The sequence below is a fragment of the Drosophila pseudoobscura genome, chromosome X (assembly GCF_009870125.1).
Source record: "Drosophila pseudoobscura strain MV-25-SWS-2005 chromosome X, UCI_Dpse_MV25, whole genome shotgun sequence".
Taxonomy (NCBI): Eukaryota; Metazoa; Arthropoda; class Insecta; order Diptera; family Drosophilidae; genus Drosophila; species Drosophila pseudoobscura.
The window spans coordinates 44474138-44493069 of NC_046683.1; the positions used below are offsets into that span (position 1 = coordinate 44474138).

The following is an 18932-nucleotide window of genomic DNA, read 5'->3' on the forward strand; positions in this document are numbered from 1 at the left end:
TGAGTTCTATGTTGCTTCAAGCACAGGATACGGTTAGAGAGCCCTATCCCAGCGACTGCAGTCAGTTTTACGAGACGGGCGTTTTAAGCTGTCCTGCGAACCTTCACTGGAACGCTCTGCTGCAGCGATGTGACACACAGTCACGCGCAGGTTGTTCTAAGAACACATCCGACAATCTATCAGTCGAATGTGAAATGAAACTTGGACAACTAATACCATATCCCGGCGACTGCACACGCTTCATACAGTGTGACTATCTCCCCTTTGTGAAGATCTGCCCACAATATCTGTTCTGGAATTCAAAGCTTCTCACCTGCGACAAAATTTGTGCTTAATTTTTGTCGAAATAGTACATTGATCTTCAATAACCAAAGTCAAATTCAAGCCCAGTACTATGTTTTTTAAGTAAATTTGTAAAGAATATTTCCACAAGTTCGCGGCTCTCAAACAATGGGATAATTTCTGTTTTCTTATGACTTTTATTAAATATTAATTACAATTGCAAAGCCTATGAAATATTTAAGAAATGGCAGTAAGATGCTAAAATTATTTGCAAAAAAACACTTAAATGCTTAAGAACTTGCTGCATAAAAATACAAATATGGGGGGGGTGTTTTTGGTGACAGTTAGATGGACTGTTCTAAAATTGAGCCCCTTGGGAACTGATCTACTATAATGTGGGGTGGGTGGGCGTGGGCTTGCATCCCCTTTAGCACTTGCCATTGGCTGGGGCTTTTGGGCGACAGATCTTGCTGCGTCCATTCGCTCCGTAGACAATGTTACAGGAGAAGGTGAAGTATCCGCAGGTCGAGGACTTGGTGTAGTACGTGGACTGGAAGTTCTTGTTATCCTGCGGTGGGTTCTTGCTATTGTCCATGCTTCCAGTCACCGACTTGGTGACTGTTACATAGCTGTCTGGTGCGCGAGGCGCTTTGCTACCGCGAGTGGGTGTACTCGGGGCATCGGAGTCAGTGTCGGCACTGATTTCGACCTTCTTGTCGGTATTATGAAGCTCAAGCGACTTTGTGTGAAACTTCTTTTGCACGTTCACCGTGCCGCGGAACCCACTGGGCACGGACTCTGTGGTTGATCGCTCCGAGTAGCTATTAATGAGTCCGTTCTGTTTCTGCACCAGCTGGTACTTTTCCGCTGGCAATGGGGCCACTACTGCCTGCTGCTTCTGCGTGGGGGACGACTGGGTATAGGTCTGTGGATGAGGTGTGGACTCCGAATCCTTAATCTTGTTCGGTGGCTTTGGACCCTCCTCTAGCTTGACAGGTTTCTCGTTGTAGTACTCATCCTCGTCGTATTCATCCCCCTCGTCCTCTTCCTCGTCGTCGTATTGAACTGGTTCCGATTGATCTGGCTTCTTATCGACCTTCTCAGGCTCTTCCTTGCTTGTCTTTGTAGACTTCAGCTGCAGCTCGGGTATTGAATCAGATTCAGACGTGAGTGCCGGGCCACTAAAGACGGCATCAGCCCGATCGGTTACACTAAAAATGAAATACATATTTGTTAAATGGGGCGAAAATTCCATTCTAGGAGTACCTACGCATTTCCACTGTTGCCAAACTGGCTGATTGTATTGAAGAGCTCTCGATTTTGCTCCCGATAGGTGTCCACCTGCTCCTTAGTTCCTGATGCGGACTGTGCAGCGCCGTGATATGATACCCCAAAGCTGAAAATAGAAGTCGCTTAGAGTTCTGGTATACCGTCCTGCCGCACTCTGTGATTACCTGGAAGTTCCTTGGATCTGAGACTGGCTCTGGCCAGAATGGCTGCCCGATTGTGCGGAAGCCTGTCCGCCACCTGGTGCCACTACCGAACTGGTATCCTGACCTGGACGGAAGCCGATTTGAGCTTGGGAAGAGGTTTGGCCCGGTCCGCTGGACTGGGCATCGGCCAAGCCGCCCTTATCGTTGGCCTGCACCTCACTCTGGCTCTGGTGAATCAGACCCCCACTCTGTGATGAAGCCTTGGTGCCTCCATCCTTCGAGTTAACCTGCACTTGGGCCTGGGACTGGGCCGGTCCTCCAGAGCCTTGGGACTGGCTCATAGCGCCATCAGCATTGCCAGTAACCTGGGCGCTGGCAGCCCGATCTGCGTCGGAAGTCATTGCACTAGCGCTGAAAGAACCGCCCGTACTGTATGTGCCGGATACTTGGGTCTTAGCAGTTCCGCCATTCTTTTTGCCCTCGGCACTGGCAGATGCCTGGCCGTTCCCAATAGTGGATGCCGCTTGAGAAAATGTGTCATCAGCTCCGCCGGCAACTGTACTTGGCGCGCCTATAATTTTCAAGTCATTCATTTTCTATCGGTGTACAGAGGATTCAACACTTACCAACACCAGCAGCTCCAGGAGTGACACCAGCTCCAGCTGTATACCGTCCCGGAGCACCTATTTGGCCATCTGAAGTACCACCGGTTCCCGGGTGCCTTCCATCAAACTGCGATCCTCCTGCTCCGGGCTGTTGACCTATAAATCCGGGCTGTCCGCCAACGATACCTGTCTGTCCACCAACTCCTGGTTGGGTTCCGTATCCGGGTTGACCTCCAACTCCAGGTTGACCTCCATATCCGGGCTGTCCGGCACCGACACCTGTCTGTCCACCAACGCCTGGTTGTGTTCCGTACCCGGGTTGACCTCCAACTCCAGATTGACCTCCATATCCGGGCTGTCCGGCACCGATACCTGTCTGTCCACTAGCTCCTGGTTGGGTTCCGTAGCTGGGTTGACCTCCAACTCCAGGTTGACCTCCATATCCGGGCTGTCCGCCACCGACACCTGTCTGTCCACCAACGCCTGGTTGTGTTCCGTATCCGCGTTGACCTCCAACTCCAGATTGACCACCATATCCGGGCTGTCCGCCACCGACACCTGTCTGTCCACTAACTCCTGGTTGTGTTCCGTATCCGGGTTGACCTCTAAATCCGGGGTGTCCTCCATCGATACCAGTCTGCCCCCCAACTACGGGTTGTGCTCCGTATCCTGGCTGTCTCCCACCGATAGCAGGCTGTCCACTGACTCCTGCTTGGGTTCCGTAACTGGGTTGACCTCCAACTCCAGGTTGAGCCCCGAATCCGGGCAGTCCGCCACCGATACCAGTCTGTCCACCAACTCCTGGTTGTGTTCCGTATCCGGATTGACCTCCAGCTCCAGGTTGCCCTCCAAATCCAGGCTGTCCACCAAATCCTGGTTGGGCTTCGTATCCGGGTTGACCTAAGGCCCCAGATTGACCTCCATATCCTGGTTGCCCACCACTGATACCAGTCTGTACACCAACTCCTTGTTGTGTTCCATATCCGGGTTGACCTCCAGCTCCACGTTGACCTCCAAGTCCAGGCTGTCCACCAAATCCTGGTTGGGTTCCGTAACGGGGTTGACCTCCAGCCCCAGATTGACCTCCATATCCGGGTTGTCCACCACCGATACCCGTCGGTCCACCAACTCCTGCTTGGGTTCCGTAGCTGGGTTGAGCTCCAACTCCAGGTTGACCTCCAAACCCGAGCTGTCCACCACCGATACCTGTCGGTCCACTAACTCCTGGTTGCGTTCCGTATCCAGATTTACCTCCAGTTCCAGGTTGACCTCCAAATCCAGGCTGTCCGCCAAATCCTGGTTGTGTTCCGTATCCGGGTTGTCTTCCAACCCCAGATTGACCTCCATATCCGGGCTGTCCGCCACCGATGCCTATCTGTCCACCAACTCCTGGTTGTGTTTCGTATCCAGGTGGACCTCCAACCCCAGACTGACCTCCATATCCGGGCTGTCCGCCACCGATACCTGTCTGTCCACCAACTCCCGGTTGTGTTCCGTATCCAGGTTGACCTACAACCCCAGATTGACCTCCATATCCGGGCTGTCCGCCACCGATACCTGTCTGTGCACCAACTCCTGGTTGTGTTCCGTATCCGGGTTGACCTCCAACCCCAGATTGACCTCCATATCCGGGCTGTCCGCCACCGATACCTGTCTGTCCACTAGCTCCTGGTTGGGTTCCGTATCCGGGTTGACTTCCAACTCCAGGTTGACCTCCAAAACTGAGCTGTCCACCACCGATACCTGTCGGTCCACTAACTCCTGGTTGTGTTCCGTATCCAGATTTACCTCCAACCCCAGATTGACCTCCAAATCCAGGCTGTTCGCCAACTCCTGGTTGTGTTCCGTATCCGGGTTCACCTCCAACCCCAGATTGACCTCCATATCCGGGCTGTCCGCCACCGATACCTGTCTGTCCACGAACTCCTGGTTGTGTTCCGTATCCGGGTTGACCTCCAACCCCAGATTGACTTCCATATCCGGGCTGTCCGCCACCGATACCTGTCGGTCCACTAACTCCTGGTTGTGTTCCGAATCCAGGTTGACCTCCAGTTCCAGGTTGACCTCCAAATCCAGGCTGTCCACCAACTCCTGGTTGTGTTCCGTATCCGGGTTGACCTCCAACCCCAGATTGACCCCCATATCCGGGCTGTCCGCCACCGATACCTGTCTGTCCACCAACTCCTGGTTGTGTTCCGAATCCAGGTTGACCTCCAACCCCAGATTGACCTCCATATCCGGGCTGTCCGCCACCGATACCTGTCTGTCCACCAACTCCCGGTTGTGTTCCGTATCCAGGTTGACCGACAACCGCAGATTGACCTCCATATCCGGGCTGTCCGCCACCGATACCTGTCGGTCCACTAACTCCTGGTTGTGTTCCGTATCCAGATTTACCTCCAGTTCCAGGTTGACCTCCAAATCCAGGCTGTCCGCCAACTCCTGGTTGTGTTCCGTATCCGGGTTGACCTCCAACCCCAGATTGACCTCCATATCCGGGCTGTCCGCCACCGATACCTGTCTGTCCACCAACTCCTGGTTGTGTTCCGTATCCGGGTTGACCTCCAACCCCAGATTGACCTCCATATCCGGGCTGTCCGCCACCGATACCTGTCTGTCCACCAACTCCCGGTTGTGTTCCGTATCCAGGTTGACCTACAACCCCAGATTGACCTCCATATCCGGGCTGTCCGCCACCGATACCTGTCGGTCCACTAACTCCTGGTTGTGTTCCGTATACAGATTTACCTCCAGTTCCAGGTTGACCTCCAAATCCGGGCTGTCCGCCAACTCCTGATTGTGTTCCGTACCCGGGTTGACCTCCAACCCCAGATTGACCTCCATATCCGGGCTGTCCGCCACCGATACCTGTCTGTCCACCAACTCCTGGTTGTGTTCCATATCCAGGTTGACCTCCAACTCCAGATTGACCTCCATATCCGGGCTGTCCGCCACCGATACCTGTCTGTCCACCAACTCCTGGTTGTGTTCCGTATCCAGGTTGACTTCCAACCCCAGATTGACCTCCATATCCGGGCTGTCCGCCACCGATACCTGTCTGTCCACCAACTCCTGGTTGTGTTCCGTATCCAGGTTGACCTCCAACCCCAGATTGACCTCCATATCCGGGCTGTCCGCCACCGATACCTGTCTGTCCACCAACTCCTGGTTGTGTTCCGTATCCGGGCTGACCTCCGACTACAGGTTGAGCCCCAAATCCGGGCTGTCCGCTACCGATACCTGGCTGTCCAACAACTCCTGCTTGTGTTCCGTATCCGGGTTGACCTCCAACTACAGGTTGAGCCCCAAATCCGGGCTGTCCGCTGCCGATACCTGTCTGTTCACCAACTCCTGGTTGTGTTCCGTATATGGTTTGACCTCCAGACTGATCCTCAGCTCCAGGCTGAGTTACGTACCCGGGCTGTCCAGCAGCACCCGTTTGTCGTCCGTCGATTCCTGGCCCACTAATTATTTCTCCCCCGCCAGGATGTTTTCCATCAAGTCCTTGGTGACCAGCTCCAAGTCCGGGCTGTCCAGCTTGTCCCCCAGTGACTCCTGGAAATCCTCCAATACCAGGCTGCCCACCAACTGGACTTCCGGAACCGGGCTGACTCCGAAATCCAGGCTGTCCACCAAAGCCGCTAACAGCATCTAAATAAGTAATTCCTTCAGATACCACCAAAGAAAATATATGTCACGGATAAACTAACCTGCACTTGGTAGACTAATAATAGCATCGGGTCTTCCTATAAGACCTCCACTGCCATCGAGTGAGCTTCCAGTTTGATAGCCGGAACAGCCGCTGCAATCTCCCGAGGAGAACTGACTCTGGGCCTGCCCCATTCCGTGGCTGCCAGCTAAAGAATTATCAGACATTCATTACACCCGTTCAAGCTATACGGACTCTGCCAGTATCACTTACAAACTGTCGAGCGTGAGCCGCTTTCGTTAGCCTCTGCCTCGGCCTTGCCATCCTCTTCGGGCTTGCCAAAGTTCAAGTACTGCGACTGCGTCTGTCCTCTTGCACTAATAGGTTTTAATGATTCATTTTGATTATATAAGTCTGATCAATTTTTATCCTACTTACTAGCCTCTTCCGCTTCTCTTTGATCGCTCCAAATCAGACAGACCAGAGAGTTCATCTTCGTTCTGCGACGATTGATCCTGCAAGTGTTGAACAAAGTTAAGGTCAATGCTAATGTCAGCTTTATCACGAGCCATTTAAGCGAGTACTGGGTCCGTGCCTAATTCGATTCTGTGTCTGGAACTGACCTTGGTCAAATTGGGTGTTATCGCACACTATTGGGACGAGTTCATTTACATTGAACCACAAGTAGTTCCACACAGCCAAACACACAGCTACGAGTACCAGCTCTTGGGTTTCATTAACAATTTTGACACTTACGATAGCTGCTCCATTGGCGCACGCTATGAGCACCACAATGCCTAGTAGCAGGCCCCAGCGAAAGGGCAGCATTTCAATAAATCTAATTCCGAATCCAATTGAAGCGTGTCGACGTCGACTCAACACAACCAGCAAACTGTAAGATGAAATTTAATTGTATTATCAACACATTTGATTGGACAACACACATGCTCGTTAATATTAGTTTATATTCCCTCCCATCTGAGGGGTTATCTCTTCTCTTCCGAATGGGGACACACGATTCTATTTGATGCCAAAAAAGTATTATACAAAAAAAAAACAATTGATCTTGGGCTCAATTTCCGTTTTAGGCATGATGTAATCGCACAAGCTAATAAATTTGAATCTCATTTTGATGAAAAAGCGTGTACTAGTACAGAAGACGTATAAGATTGGAATTATATTTATCTGACAATGATGGTTTTGAGCAATTTTACGATAAAGATAGCAACCATCTCAAGAATTTTTAAGTCATGGTCTGGAAGATCCAGAACTCGTGAAGATTTTTTAATAGTTCACACCACTAAGCGATCCTTTAATTTGATATTACTGTTAACATTTATTCTATTAAGAAACAGATGATGTCAGGAAAAGTTTATACGACGATTTTTGCGACTTAATTTGGCTCTAATCCTTAAACCAACTATGTGATTTAATTTATTTTTTGGTTAACTCTTTCGTCCTTCAGTCGAATCCGGGTCTTTCACATCACATACTTCTTCGCCTTTTTGCTAATAGGGTTCCAGGGGAATGTTCCGACCTGCTTCCGAGCGCGACAACTGCTGGATTGCGAATAACGCTGGGATGCATCTATGCTCTAGAGCACGAGTAGAACTCAAATTCTATATGTATTCTACACAACACTATCTATGTACACTATCTCTTCTGAAAGATCATTTATTGAAATTTGTTGATTGATCTTAATAATGTTCAAGTCATTTTAGCAACCAGTAGGTCCTTAATATCTCTGAAATACCCAGAATGATATCTCTTGATTCGTTATGTCAGCAAAATAAGTGAACATTTTTAGAGATTTTTTAAATTTTCACAGCACAAATTAAAAAAAAAAAATTCCTAATAATATTCTGCTAAGAAAAAAAATTTAAAAAAATGTATATGCCGATGGATCTTGTGTTTGACTCAATTTGTTTTTAATCTTTTATCCAACTTCAATGCGATTTAATATATTTTTTTGGTTCACTTTTTCGTCCTGCATTCGACTGTGTTTCTTCCATATCACATACTTTTTTGCCTGTATGCTAATAGGTTTCCAGGGGATTGTTCCGATCTGCTTCCGAACGCGACAACTGCTGGATTGCGAATAACGTTGGGCTGTCTGAGCATCAAAACTCTAGAGCTTGAGTAGAACTCAAATTCATTGAAGGCGAGTCATTTCCAATACATTTGCATTTAGCCAGCAGCATGAATATTTATGTAGGACCCACACAATCACAGAAGTCTGGTTCGAGTATCTGCCCTATAGCATACATATAATAACGACACACCAGACCACACCACAACACACATCAACACAACCACAACCACATAGAGACACAGGCCATGCCACTTAGAGCTCTGAGCTCGTCGCCAGTGCCATTCATTGGAGTGTCTATGTCTATTCCATTACATATCAACACTTTGATCGTGTCAATCGATCACTTGGCTTGGCTGAGTACGGGACTGGGGGACCGCGACACCCTCCATCGAGTGTATCTCTGGAAGGGGCATTACAACATCATCGTCTTCGCCAACGGATGGGGGAGACTTTTGACCCATTTTAAGCAAATGTGCTGGCATTCATTAGCATATAAAGATACCCAATTGTCTATCTTTTGGATATATTTTCAAGTGTGTCCCTTTCCCTGATCATTTGCCATTCACGCTCCGTGTATCTCTCTCTCTCTCTCTCTCTCTCTGTTGTGGTGTCCGTAGTAATTACTTTTTCGAGTTCACAAGGAACTGTTTTATAAAGCGGCGGAAGTAATTTGTTTTGATAACCTTTGGGATCAAAAATTTTGGTTTGCTTTCTGGTTAGACAGTCCATCGTCATATCTATTTATAGATCAAGCCCCTCCAGCACCATAGCATCAATCCTGAGCTCGAGTTTCCCTTATCTGCTGAAAGCTTCTAAAAAGCCATGTGTTTGAATTGAGCTCAAGCATTAAATATTCATTTTTTAAGGCCCAACCACTGTATGGGGTATTTTTCAAGGCTAATAATATTTTTAATTGAAGCCCAGTTTGATAAGATCAACACAAAACAAAAAGCACACCAACAAATTGCGTAGGCCTATTGAACTAAATTTGCATGCAACCAAAAATGAGATCTATTAAGAGCATCTCCTCGTTCAGACTCTGTAGACGATAGAAAAGCAGACTGTTAGTTTTTCTTGATGATCCGGGGCACTTTATATTTCGATTTGACTGATCACATTTTCAAACTTAACCAAACGAATTTCATCAACTCGTATAAGTAAGTTTTAAGTTTAAAGTAAAAAAATTGGCGAAGGATATTATCCGCAAATTCAGCGGACCATCATTGCGCATAGGAAATCAAAAAAATATATAAATATTTTTTCACAAGAAGTACCTTTTTTTCATTCAGAAAAAATACAACCATGTTTACACCACCTCCAACAAAATCAGTAGATTAAAGAATGGGTACTGCCTTTATATATTTTCTGTAATATTCTTCAATTCATTTAACAACAAAATCTACCAAGAGTGAATGCGAGTAACTGTTTAAGCTTACATATTATTTGCAGAACCGCTGGGATTTTTCGCATACTTCCTGCAAAGGGTTCCAGAAAAGTCCAGAATTACAGCTCATTATTACACCGCGCTCACCAAAACACTTAATATATTTCGAACAGTCAGTTGGAAGAACGTCGAAACTCATACCCATTTTACAAGATATTATTTCATTCTTTTGTAGAGTTTTGCAGGAGCTACTGAACCAATCACATATTTTAAGGTTTTGGTTCCAATACAAAGGCTCAGGACACTTCTGCACGATTGGTTGACCATTACTGCACTGGATATATTTCGTACAATCAGTTGGGTCTGGTAGAAAATCCATGCCGTGCTTGCAAACAGTTTCCTCGGGATCCACTTTATTATAGCATCCGCTGTCATCATACCCACAGTAGAAATTCTGATAGTTCCAGAAGAGATCATCTGGACAATGCATGATGTACTCATGTCCGTTGCTGCACTGAATAAATTTATGGCAATCCGATGGATGCGGTAAGTATGGAGCGCCACTTGCACATGACATAGGCGGTATAGGAGAAGGTGATATCGCCGGGCTAGACGTCGATCCAGTGGTAGAATCTACTTTAGCAGTGGTGCTCTCTATAGGAGCAGAAGTAGCACCATCCTCAGCTGTGGTGATTTCTACAAGGAAGAAGTCAAATGATCAGCTCTGGGGCTCTTATCAGGAGCAGAAGTAATATCCTAATTACCTGTGGTGCTTTCTTCAGAAGCAGAAGTAGTATCGTCCTGAACTGTGCTGTCTTCAGGATCAGACGTTGTATCGGCTTCAGCTGTGGTGCTTTCTTTAGGAGCAGATGTAGAATCGTCCTCAGATGTAGTGCTTTCGTCAGGTTCGGATGTCGAATTCTTAACCGTAGTGCTTTCTTCAGGTTCAGACGTCGAATCCTCTTCAGCTGTGGTGCTTTCTTCAGGATCTGATGTCGAATCTTCAGCTGTGGTGCTTTCTTCAGGAGCAGAAGTAGTATCGTCATCAGCTGTAGTGGTGACTTCAGGAGCAGAAGTAGAATCCTCTTTAGCTGTGGTGCTTTCTTCAGGATCTGATGTCGAATCTTCAGCTGTGGTGATTTCTCCAGGAGCAGAAGTTGTTTCGACCTCAGTTGTGGTACTTTCATTAGGGTCAGAAGTCGAATCTTCAGTTGTCGTGCTTTCTTCAGGAGCAGAAGTAGAATCTCCTTCAGCAGTAGTGCTTTCTTCAGGTTCAGACGTCGAATCTTCAGCTGTGGTGCTTATCTCAGGTGCCGCGGAAGTCGAATCTTCAGCTGTGGTGCTTTCTTCAGGAGCAGAAGTAGTATCGTCATCAGCTGTAGTGCTTTCTTCAGGTTCAGACGTCGAATCCTCTTCAGCTGTGGTGCTTTCTTCAGGATCTGATGTCGAATCTTCAGCTGTGGTGATTTCTTCAGGAGCAGAAGTAGTTTCGACCTCAGTTGTGGTACTTTCATTAGGGTCAGATGTCGAAACTTCAGCTGTACTGCTTTCTTCAGGTTTTGACGTCGAATCTTCAGCTGTTGTGCTTTCTTCAGGAGTATAAGTAGAATCGTCCTCAGCTGTGGTGCTTTCTTCAGGAGTAGAAGTAGAATCTCCTTCAGCTGTAGTGCTTTCTTCAGGTTCAGACGTCGAATCTTCAGCTGTGGTGCTTATCTCAGGTGCCGCGGAAGTCAAATCTTCAGCTGTGGTGCTTTCTTCAGGAGAAGAAGATGAATCGTCCTCAGCTGTGGTGCTTTCTTCAGGAGTAGAAGTGGAATCGTCCTCTGCCGTGGAGTTTTCTTCAGGTTCAGATGTCGAAATTTCTGCTGTGGTGCTTTCTTCAGGAGCAGAAGTAGTATCGTCATCAGCTGTAGTGGTGACTTCAGGAGCAGAAGTAGAATCCTCTTCAGCTGTGGTGCTTTCTTCAGGCTCGGATGTCGAATTTTCAACTGTGGTGCTTTTTTCTGGAGCAGAAGTAGAATCGTCCTCAGCTGTGGTGCTTTCTTCAGGTTCAGATGTCGAATCTTCAGCTGTGGTGCTTATCTCAGTTGCCGCGGAAGTCGAATCTTCAGCTGTGGTGCTTTCTTCAGGAGCAGAAGTAGAATCTCCTTCAGCTGTAGTGCTTTCTTCAGGTTCAGACGTCGAATCTTCATCTGTGGTGCTTATCTCAGGTGAAGCGGAAGTAGAATCTTCAGCTGTGGTGCTTTCTTCAGGAGAAGAAGATGAATCGTCCTCTGCCGTGGAGTTTTCTTCAGGTTCAGATGTCCAATCTTCAGTTGTGGTGCTTTCTTCAGGAGGAGAAGTAGAATCGCTTTCAGTTGTCGTGCTTTCTTCAGGTTCGGAGGTTGAATCTTCAACAGTTGTGCTTTCTTCAGGAGCAAAAGAAGAATCCTCTTCAGCTGTGGTGCTTTCATCTGGTGCAGAGGTAGAATCGCCTTCAGCTGTAGTGCTTTCTTCAGGCTCAGATGTCGAATCTTCAACTGTGGTGCTTATCTCAGTTGCCGCGGAAGTCGAATCTTCAGCTGTGGTGCTTTCTTCAGGAGCAGAAGTAGAATCGCCTTCAGCTGTAGTGCTTTCTTCAGGTTCAGACGTCGAATCTTCAGCTGTGGTGCTTATCTCAGGTGCCGCGGAAGTCGAATCTTCAGCTGTGGTGCTTTCTTCAGGAGAAGAAGATGAATCGTCCTCTGCCGTGGAGTTTTCTTCAGGTTCAGATGTCGAAATTTCAGCTGTGGTGCTTTCTTCAGGAGCAGAAGTAGTATCGTCATCAGCTGTAGTGGTGACTTCAGGAGCAGAAGTAGAATCCTCTTCAGCTGTGGTGCTTTCTTCAGGCTCGGATGTCGAATTTTCAACTGTGGTGCTTTTTTCTGGAGCAGAAGTAGAATCGTCCTCAGCTGTGGTGCTTTCTTCAGGTTCAGATGTCGAATCTTCAGCTGTGGTGCTTATCTCAGTTGCCGCGGAAGTCGAATCTTCAGCTGTGGTGCTTTCTTCAGGAGCAGAAGTAGAATCTCCTTCAGCTGTAGTGCTTTCCTCAGGTTCAGACGTCGAATCTTCATCTGTGGTGCTTATCTCAGGTGAAGCGGAAGTAGAATCTTCAGCTGTGGTGCTTTCTTCAGGAGAAGAAGATGAATCGTCCTCTGCCGTGGAGTTTTCTTCAGGTTCAGATGTCCAATCTTCAGTTGTGGTGCTTTCTTCAGGAGGAGAAGTAGAATCGCTTTCAGTTGTCGTGCTTTCTTCAGGTTCGGAGGTTGAATCTTCAACAGTTGTGCTTTCTTCAGGAGCAGAAGAAGAATCCTCTTCAGCTGTGGTGCTTTCATCTGGTGCAGAGGTAGAATCGCCTTCAGCTGTAGTGCTTTCTTCAGGCTCGGATGTCGAATCTTCAACTGTGGTGCTTATCTCAGTTGCCGCGGAAGTCGAATCTTCAGCTGTGGTGCTTTCTTCAGGAGCAGAAGTAGAATCTCCTTCAGCTGTAGTGCTTTCTTCAGGTTCAGACGTCGAATATTCAGCTGTGGTGCTTATCTCAGGTGCCGCGGAAGTCGAATCTTCAGCTGTGGTGCTTTCTTCAGGAGTAGAAGTGTAATCGTCATCAACTGTGGTGCTTTCTTCAGGAGTAGAAGTAGAATCGTCCTCTGCCGTGGAGTTTTCTTCAGGTTCAGATGTCGAAACTTCAACTGTGGTGGTTTCTTCAGGAGCAGAAGTAGTATCGTCAGCAGCTGTAGTGGTGACTTCAGGAGCAGAAGTAGAATCCTCTTCAGCTGTGGTGCTTTCTTCAGGCTCTGATGTCGAATCTTCAGCTGTAGTGGTGACTTCAGGTTCAGATGTCGAATCTTCAGCTGTTGTGCTTTCTTCAGAAGCAAAAGTAGAATCGCCTTCAGCTGAAGTGCTTTCTTCAGATTCAGACGTCGAATCTTCAGCTGTGGTGATAATCTCAGTTGCCGCGGAAGTCGAATCTTCAGCTGTGGTGCTTTCTTCAGGAGCAGAAGTAGAATCTCCTTCAGCTGTAGTGCTTTCTTCAGGTTCAGACGTCGAATCTTCAGCTGTGGTGCTTATCTCAGGTGCCGCGGAAGTCGAATCTTCAGCTGTGGTGCTTTCTTCAGGAGAAGAAGATGAATCGTCCTCAGCTGTGGTGCGTTCTTCAGGAGTAGAAGTAGAATAGTCCTCTGCCGTGGAGTTTTCTTCAGGTTCAGATGTCGAAACTTCAGCTGTGGTGCTTTCTTCAGGAGCAGAAGTAGTATCGTCATCAGCTGTAGTGGTGACTTCAGGAGCAGAAGTAGAATCCTCTTCAGCTGTGGTGCGTTCTTCAGGCTCGGATGTCGAATCTTCAACTGCGGTGCTTTCTTCAGGAGCAGAAGTAGAATCTCCTTCAGCTGTAGTGCTTTCTTTAGGTTCAGACGTCGAATCTTCAGCTGTGGTGCTTAGCTCAGGTGCCGCGGAAGTTGAATCTTCAGCTGTGGTGCTTTCTTCAGGAGCAGAAGAAGAATCGTCCTTAGTTGTGGTGCTTTCTTCAGGAGTAGAAGTAAAATCGTCCTCTGCCGTGGGATTTTCTTCAGGTTCAGATGTCGAAACTTCATCTGTGGTGCTTTCTTCAGGAGCAGAAGTAGTATCGTCATCAGCTGTAGTGGTGACTTCAGGAGCAGAAGTAGAATCCTCTTCAGCTGTGGTGCTTTCTTCAGGATCTGATGTCGAATCTTCAGCTGTGGTGATTTCTCCAGGAGCAGAAGTAGTATCGACCTCAGTTGTGGTACTTTCATTAGGGTCAGACGTCAATTCTTCAGTTGTGGTGCTTTCTTCAGGAGCAGAAGTAGAATCGCCTTCAGTTGTCGAGCTTTCTTCAGGTTCGGAAGTCGAATCTTCAACTGTTGTGCTTTCTTCAGGAGCAGAAGAAGAATCCTCTTCAGCAGTGGTGCTTTCATCTGGTGCAGAGGTAGAATCGCCTTCAGCTGTAGTGCTTTCTTCAGGCTCGGATGTCGAATCTTCAACTGTGGTGCTTTTTTCTGGAGCAGAAGTAGAATCGTCCTCAGCTGTGGGGCTTTCTTCAGGTTCAGATGTCAAATCTTCACCTGTGGTACTTATCTCCGGTGCAGTAGAACTCGAATCTTCAGCTGTGGTGCTTTTTTCAGGAGCAGAAGTAGAGTCGTCCTTAGCTGTGGTGCTTTCTTCAGGTTCAGATGTCGAATCTTGAACTGTGGTGCTTATATCAGGGGCTGCAGATGTCGAATCATTAGCTTTTGTGCTTTCTTCAGAAATAGAACGAGTAGTATCGTCCTCAGATGTGTTGTTTTCTTCCGGAGCAGAAGTCGTATTGTCCCCAGCTGTGGTGCTCTCCGCAGGTGCAAAAGTCGAATGTGCGGCTGATGTTCTCTCTTCATGTGCAGATGTAATATCGTTTGCTATAGTTGTTTTTTTATGATTAAATTTTGTATCTCGGTCAAACTGTGAGTCATATTCAATTAGATTGTTTTTCACTTGCGCACTTTTTAAATGCACTTTTTCAACCGAGGCACTCTCAGCTTTTTTGAGTATGATTTGGCTGAGCACTACTAGTAATATTGTAAAGCTGAATAAATCTCGTGAAGAAGCCTTCAAAGACATCGTTGGTCTTTTAACAGTTGGGGAGCGTAACGAATTCGCGTATGAGTTAAAGACAAACATTTAGAGAAGTGATACTCGGGCGTTGTGCATTGATATTTATAAGTAAAGCTATAGGTAGCTCATTGCACTTCTTATCAGATCTTTTTGTGTGAAACCCGTTATCTATAAGGGGAAACCTCTTGAGTTGTCGGCTACAAAAATTTAATTGCTTAAATGTATTTTGTATTATTGCATTTATTGGGAACGCATTTTCGTTTGTTACGACATAAACGTTCATTGCTCCTGATTGTCTTCAGGGTACGCAAAGCGGGAGTCGCATGTGTAGTCACAGCTCTGGAGTGGCTGGCTCCAGAAAAGCCCACTCGGACAGTTCTGTTTAATTCCGATATTGTAGACACACTGAATGTACTTGCTGCAGTCCGGCTCATAGGGTAGAAACGGTAGGCCAGATGAACAGTCATCTGGCGACTCGGTTCCAGCGGGAACGTCGATATTCTCACAGTACTGTGAGTCCCAGCCGCAAACATTTAGCGAAGGGTCCCAGTAGAGGCCTGATGGACAGAGTTTTAAAACTCCCTCCCCATACAAGCATTGATAGTACTGCTGACAGTTAGGCGCTGCTAGGAATTCCTCGCCCTCTTCGCATAGAACGGGGGCAGGTAGTGTAGTGTCGATTTCTTGGGGCTCCGTTTCAGTGCTGGGATCTAATGTTGTCGATTCGGATGCTGTGGAATCGAGTATCGTTTGTTCCTCCGCTGTGGTCTCTGTCGCACCATCCTCAACAGGCAACGCGATCGCATGACCCACAAGGTATGCAAGCATTCCAAGAGTAACCACAGCCCTGTTCAGACCTGTAAGCATAAAACAAACTTTCGAGTAGTGTTTGGTACAGCAGCCAAAAGTTATGCTCCTACCTCTCATATTTGTGAATACGTTGCGGCAATGTTTCGATTATTCTTAGGGCATTCCGCTTATATAGCCCCTTTCTGTACTTCCCATTGCGTCGTTCATGTCTAATCAATTTTGATTACACTTGTATAGGAAGCCGACGTAAAATAAACATTTTATGGCCTATCATTCTTATCTACCAATGCAATTTACGAGTAGATTTCCGATTTAGAAATATAAAAGCTTCAGTGATTCAGTGGAGAGTCGACTATAGCATACCTGGTCTTAAAGAGGAATCTCCTCAAATCTGTAAATTCATGTTAAAAACGGGTTATGCGATTTAGATAATATTTAAATTTAGATTATAATCGGACTTATGGTTTGTCTTATGTGCATTAAGGTTTAGATGCAACAGCATTCAGTTTTTGTAACTCATAATACTTCTTGAGAACCGGGAAAATATCTTTCCATACAGGTACATATGCAATTGATTAGAACGGAAAACTAGAAGTGTTCTGAGAAATATAGAAATGTAAACTTTGTTTCCATTAAAAGGTGGGTTACAATGCAATCATTAAAAAGCCAATCTCAACAGCCATTTAAAAGTTAAGTGAGTCATGATCTGAACGAAAATCTGACCGGTGTTTTGAAAATATTTAGTTTCCAGGCTATTTTAATAACGAGGGGGAACGTTGTGAGTTGCTGCTGCGACCGGGACTCTACATTTCTAACCGATACTTAGTCAATGGCTACATGACAAAGAGTGCGTGCGGGAGAGACAGAAAACGTCTCTTAACGTGTCGTCGGGGCTGCGTAGCCCCTACAAATTAATTTGTTCCTTTTAGCTATACAAATGATCCGATCTTATCCAGATTCGGCAATGTGGTAGATATGCTCAGTCTTTATGATTGTGTTTTTAGTTTTCTCGTATCTTCAATATTGTAGAAATACAATACAATACACTTGCAACAGTGACATATCACAGAAGTCTGGATGCAAAATTTCGCTCGGATCGACTCGGCTATTGATGCTGATCAAGAAAATATATGTACATATACTTTATGGGGTCGGAAACGCTTCCTTCTGGACATTACACACATATACTATACTCATTTTGAGTATCGGGTATAATCAAGAGCTAACAGGGAATACATAAGCAACATACAACTACTTTGTACACAGTCTATAAAGAATTTTAAGTTAGTAATTCAGAAATTGCCCCGAAAATATGCAATACCAAATTGGCGATGTGCGAAACAATAAACTGTGAATGTCAAACTGCTGGTCCCCGTCGCCTGACACTATACTGTTCCCAAGCCCCACGTACCCGTTACCTATTGCCCAAAATACCGATCTTATCTTATCTTACATTAAAGAGGGTGCTTTCATTTCCGTTTTAATCGAATCAAAAGTAAACCAAAAGTAGCTACGTTTACTAATGGTATCTTGAACTTGGATATTAATTTTTTGACATAAAAAATGATTTTCTTTTATAATAATACCAACAATCAGAGGACATTACCTCCAAAAACAATGGGAAAAAGTCCCTTTACTTAATTCTGACTACGAAAATTTTTAAATTATTATCTAATCAGTTTTAAACTGTCATAAATTGATTTGAAGTTTTTCGAAACTCTTTCATACGACATTCAATAGACTATCTGGCCTTAATTGCATTGAAAATCTAATGGAATTCAGATTAAATTCGACAAAGATGCTAACAATAAGATTACCAACAATTACCAACAAGGATATACCTTCAATTAATTTATTAATTAAATCGAATTAATTACGAGTAGTAATAAGTAGTATCTCTCCCACTACTATCATAGGACAATCATCATGTATCATGTATATCAAGATAAGAAGAACACATCGGTGTCTTGTGAATGCTAATTAGATGCAGATGACAGTGCAGCTGTGGTGCACTTGCAAATGGTATAAATAACTGGACAATGATGAACAGACCATTAGTTTGGGTTAATAGTGAATCAAGTCAACTACTGAATGATATGAAACGTAAGTTAAGCATACAAATAATATCCTAAAAGGTACTAAGGCAAACCGCCATTGATGGTGCCAGTGGTCTGGATATTCATCTCCTTGCAGCTAATGCTCCTGGCGACTTCCCTCAACGCCAGAAGATGTGTCCGTCCCACGTCGACTAGCGTTGCACCAGGAACTACGTCGAAACCAACGTCAACCACACCCAATCCCACAGATGACGACTCAATGGAAACATCCCTAGGAACAACTGATACTTCGACGCCAGTACCCACCGACGATGATCCAACTGATGCCTCCTCTGACCCATCGGGAGAAACTACTGATGCACCATCGGATCCATCGGAAGAAACTACTGAGGCTCCATCGGATCCATCCGGAGAAACTACTGGTTCACCTTCGGATCCATCGGGAGAGACTACTGACGCTCCATCGGATCCATCCGGAGAAACTACTGGTTCACCTTCGGATCCATCGGGAGAGACTACTGACGCTCCATCGGATCCATCCGGAGAAACTACCGGTTCATTTTCGGATCCATCCGAAGAGACTACTATTGCACAATCGGATCCATCGGATGAATCTACTGATACACCCCCAACAACAAAAGCTCCTCCCAACATAGACGCGACCGCAGTTTGCCAGGCATATCCAACAGCCCACTACTTGCAATATCCCTACGATTGTCATATGTTTATCCAGTGCGATGGTAATGTGGGATATATACATACTTGTCCAGACGAGCTCTTCTGGGACTCGAAGGAATTAACCTGCGGTACGGCTTGTAAATAAAGTGTTATGAAAAGCAGGTTTCAAGCCTCCATGCATTTTATATTTAGTGTTCCCATATACTTGGATCTAAGCGATCTAGAAACGAGACCGTAGTTCCTGAAATTCAGTTCCATTCATAATTTTGAAGATTCCGAGCTACGAATGGGGAGTGGTCGTAGTCGATAGATCTTCGTCG

General features: G+C 46.1%; 4 protein-coding genes across 10 annotated transcripts; 1 reads left to right on the plus strand and 3 right to left on the minus strand.

Moving 5' to 3' along the window:
- Positions 1–459: 459 nt before the first annotated feature.
- On the minus strand, positions 460–8099 carry prc (collagen IV-like protein pericardin). 7 transcript variants are annotated; one of them, XM_033382271.1, is made up of 10 exons: positions 7991–8099; positions 6726–6861; positions 6408–6484; positions 6243–6346; positions 6031–6177; positions 4850–5971; positions 2342–4756; positions 1737–2286; positions 1553–1678; positions 460–1493 (listed from the first exon to the last, which is right to left on the minus strand). In XM_033382271.1, the coding sequence occupies exons 2-10, from the start codon at positions 6795–6797 to the stop codon at positions 710–712; spliced, it is 5397 nt and encodes a 1798-aa protein (XP_033238162.1). In that variant the 5' UTR covers positions 6798–6861; positions 7991–8099; the 3' UTR covers positions 460–709. The 7 variants fall into 7 exon arrangements, with proteins under 7 accessions (XP_033238162.1, XP_033238163.1, XP_033238164.1 ...); XM_033382272.1 differs by having other exon boundaries at positions 2342–4594; positions 4760–5971; XM_033382273.1 differs by having other exon boundaries at positions 2342–3922; positions 4181–5971.
- Positions 8100–9395: 1296 nt separating this feature from the next.
- Positions 9396–14925, minus strand: Muc68E (Mucin 68E). The gene is made up of 3 exons (XM_033381487.1): positions 14916–14925; positions 10210–14685; positions 9396–10141 (listed from the first exon to the last, which is right to left on the minus strand). Exons 1-3 carry the CDS (start codon positions 14923–14925, stop codon positions 9501–9503), a joined length of 5127 nt encoding a protein of 1708 aa, XP_033237378.1. The 3' UTR covers positions 9396–9500.
- A 362-nt stretch (positions 14926–15287) lies between these two features.
- On the minus strand, positions 15288–16090 carry LOC26532380 (peritrophin-1). Its single transcript, XM_033382287.1, has 2 exons — positions 15988–16090; positions 15288–15924 (listed from the first exon to the last, which is right to left on the minus strand). Exons 1-2 carry the CDS (start codon positions 15992–15994, stop codon positions 15347–15349), a joined length of 585 nt encoding a protein of 194 aa, XP_033238178.1. The 5' UTR covers positions 15995–16090; the 3' UTR covers positions 15288–15346.
- Positions 16091–17879: 1789 nt separating this feature from the next.
- Positions 17880–18773, plus strand: LOC4813099 (integumentary mucin B.1). The gene is made up of 2 exons (XM_001353251.4): positions 17880–17980; positions 18045–18773. Exons 1-2 carry the CDS (start codon positions 17917–17919, stop codon positions 18755–18757), a joined length of 777 nt encoding a protein of 258 aa, XP_001353287.4. The 5' UTR covers positions 17880–17916; the 3' UTR covers positions 18758–18773.
- Positions 18774–18932: the final 159 nt, after the last annotated feature.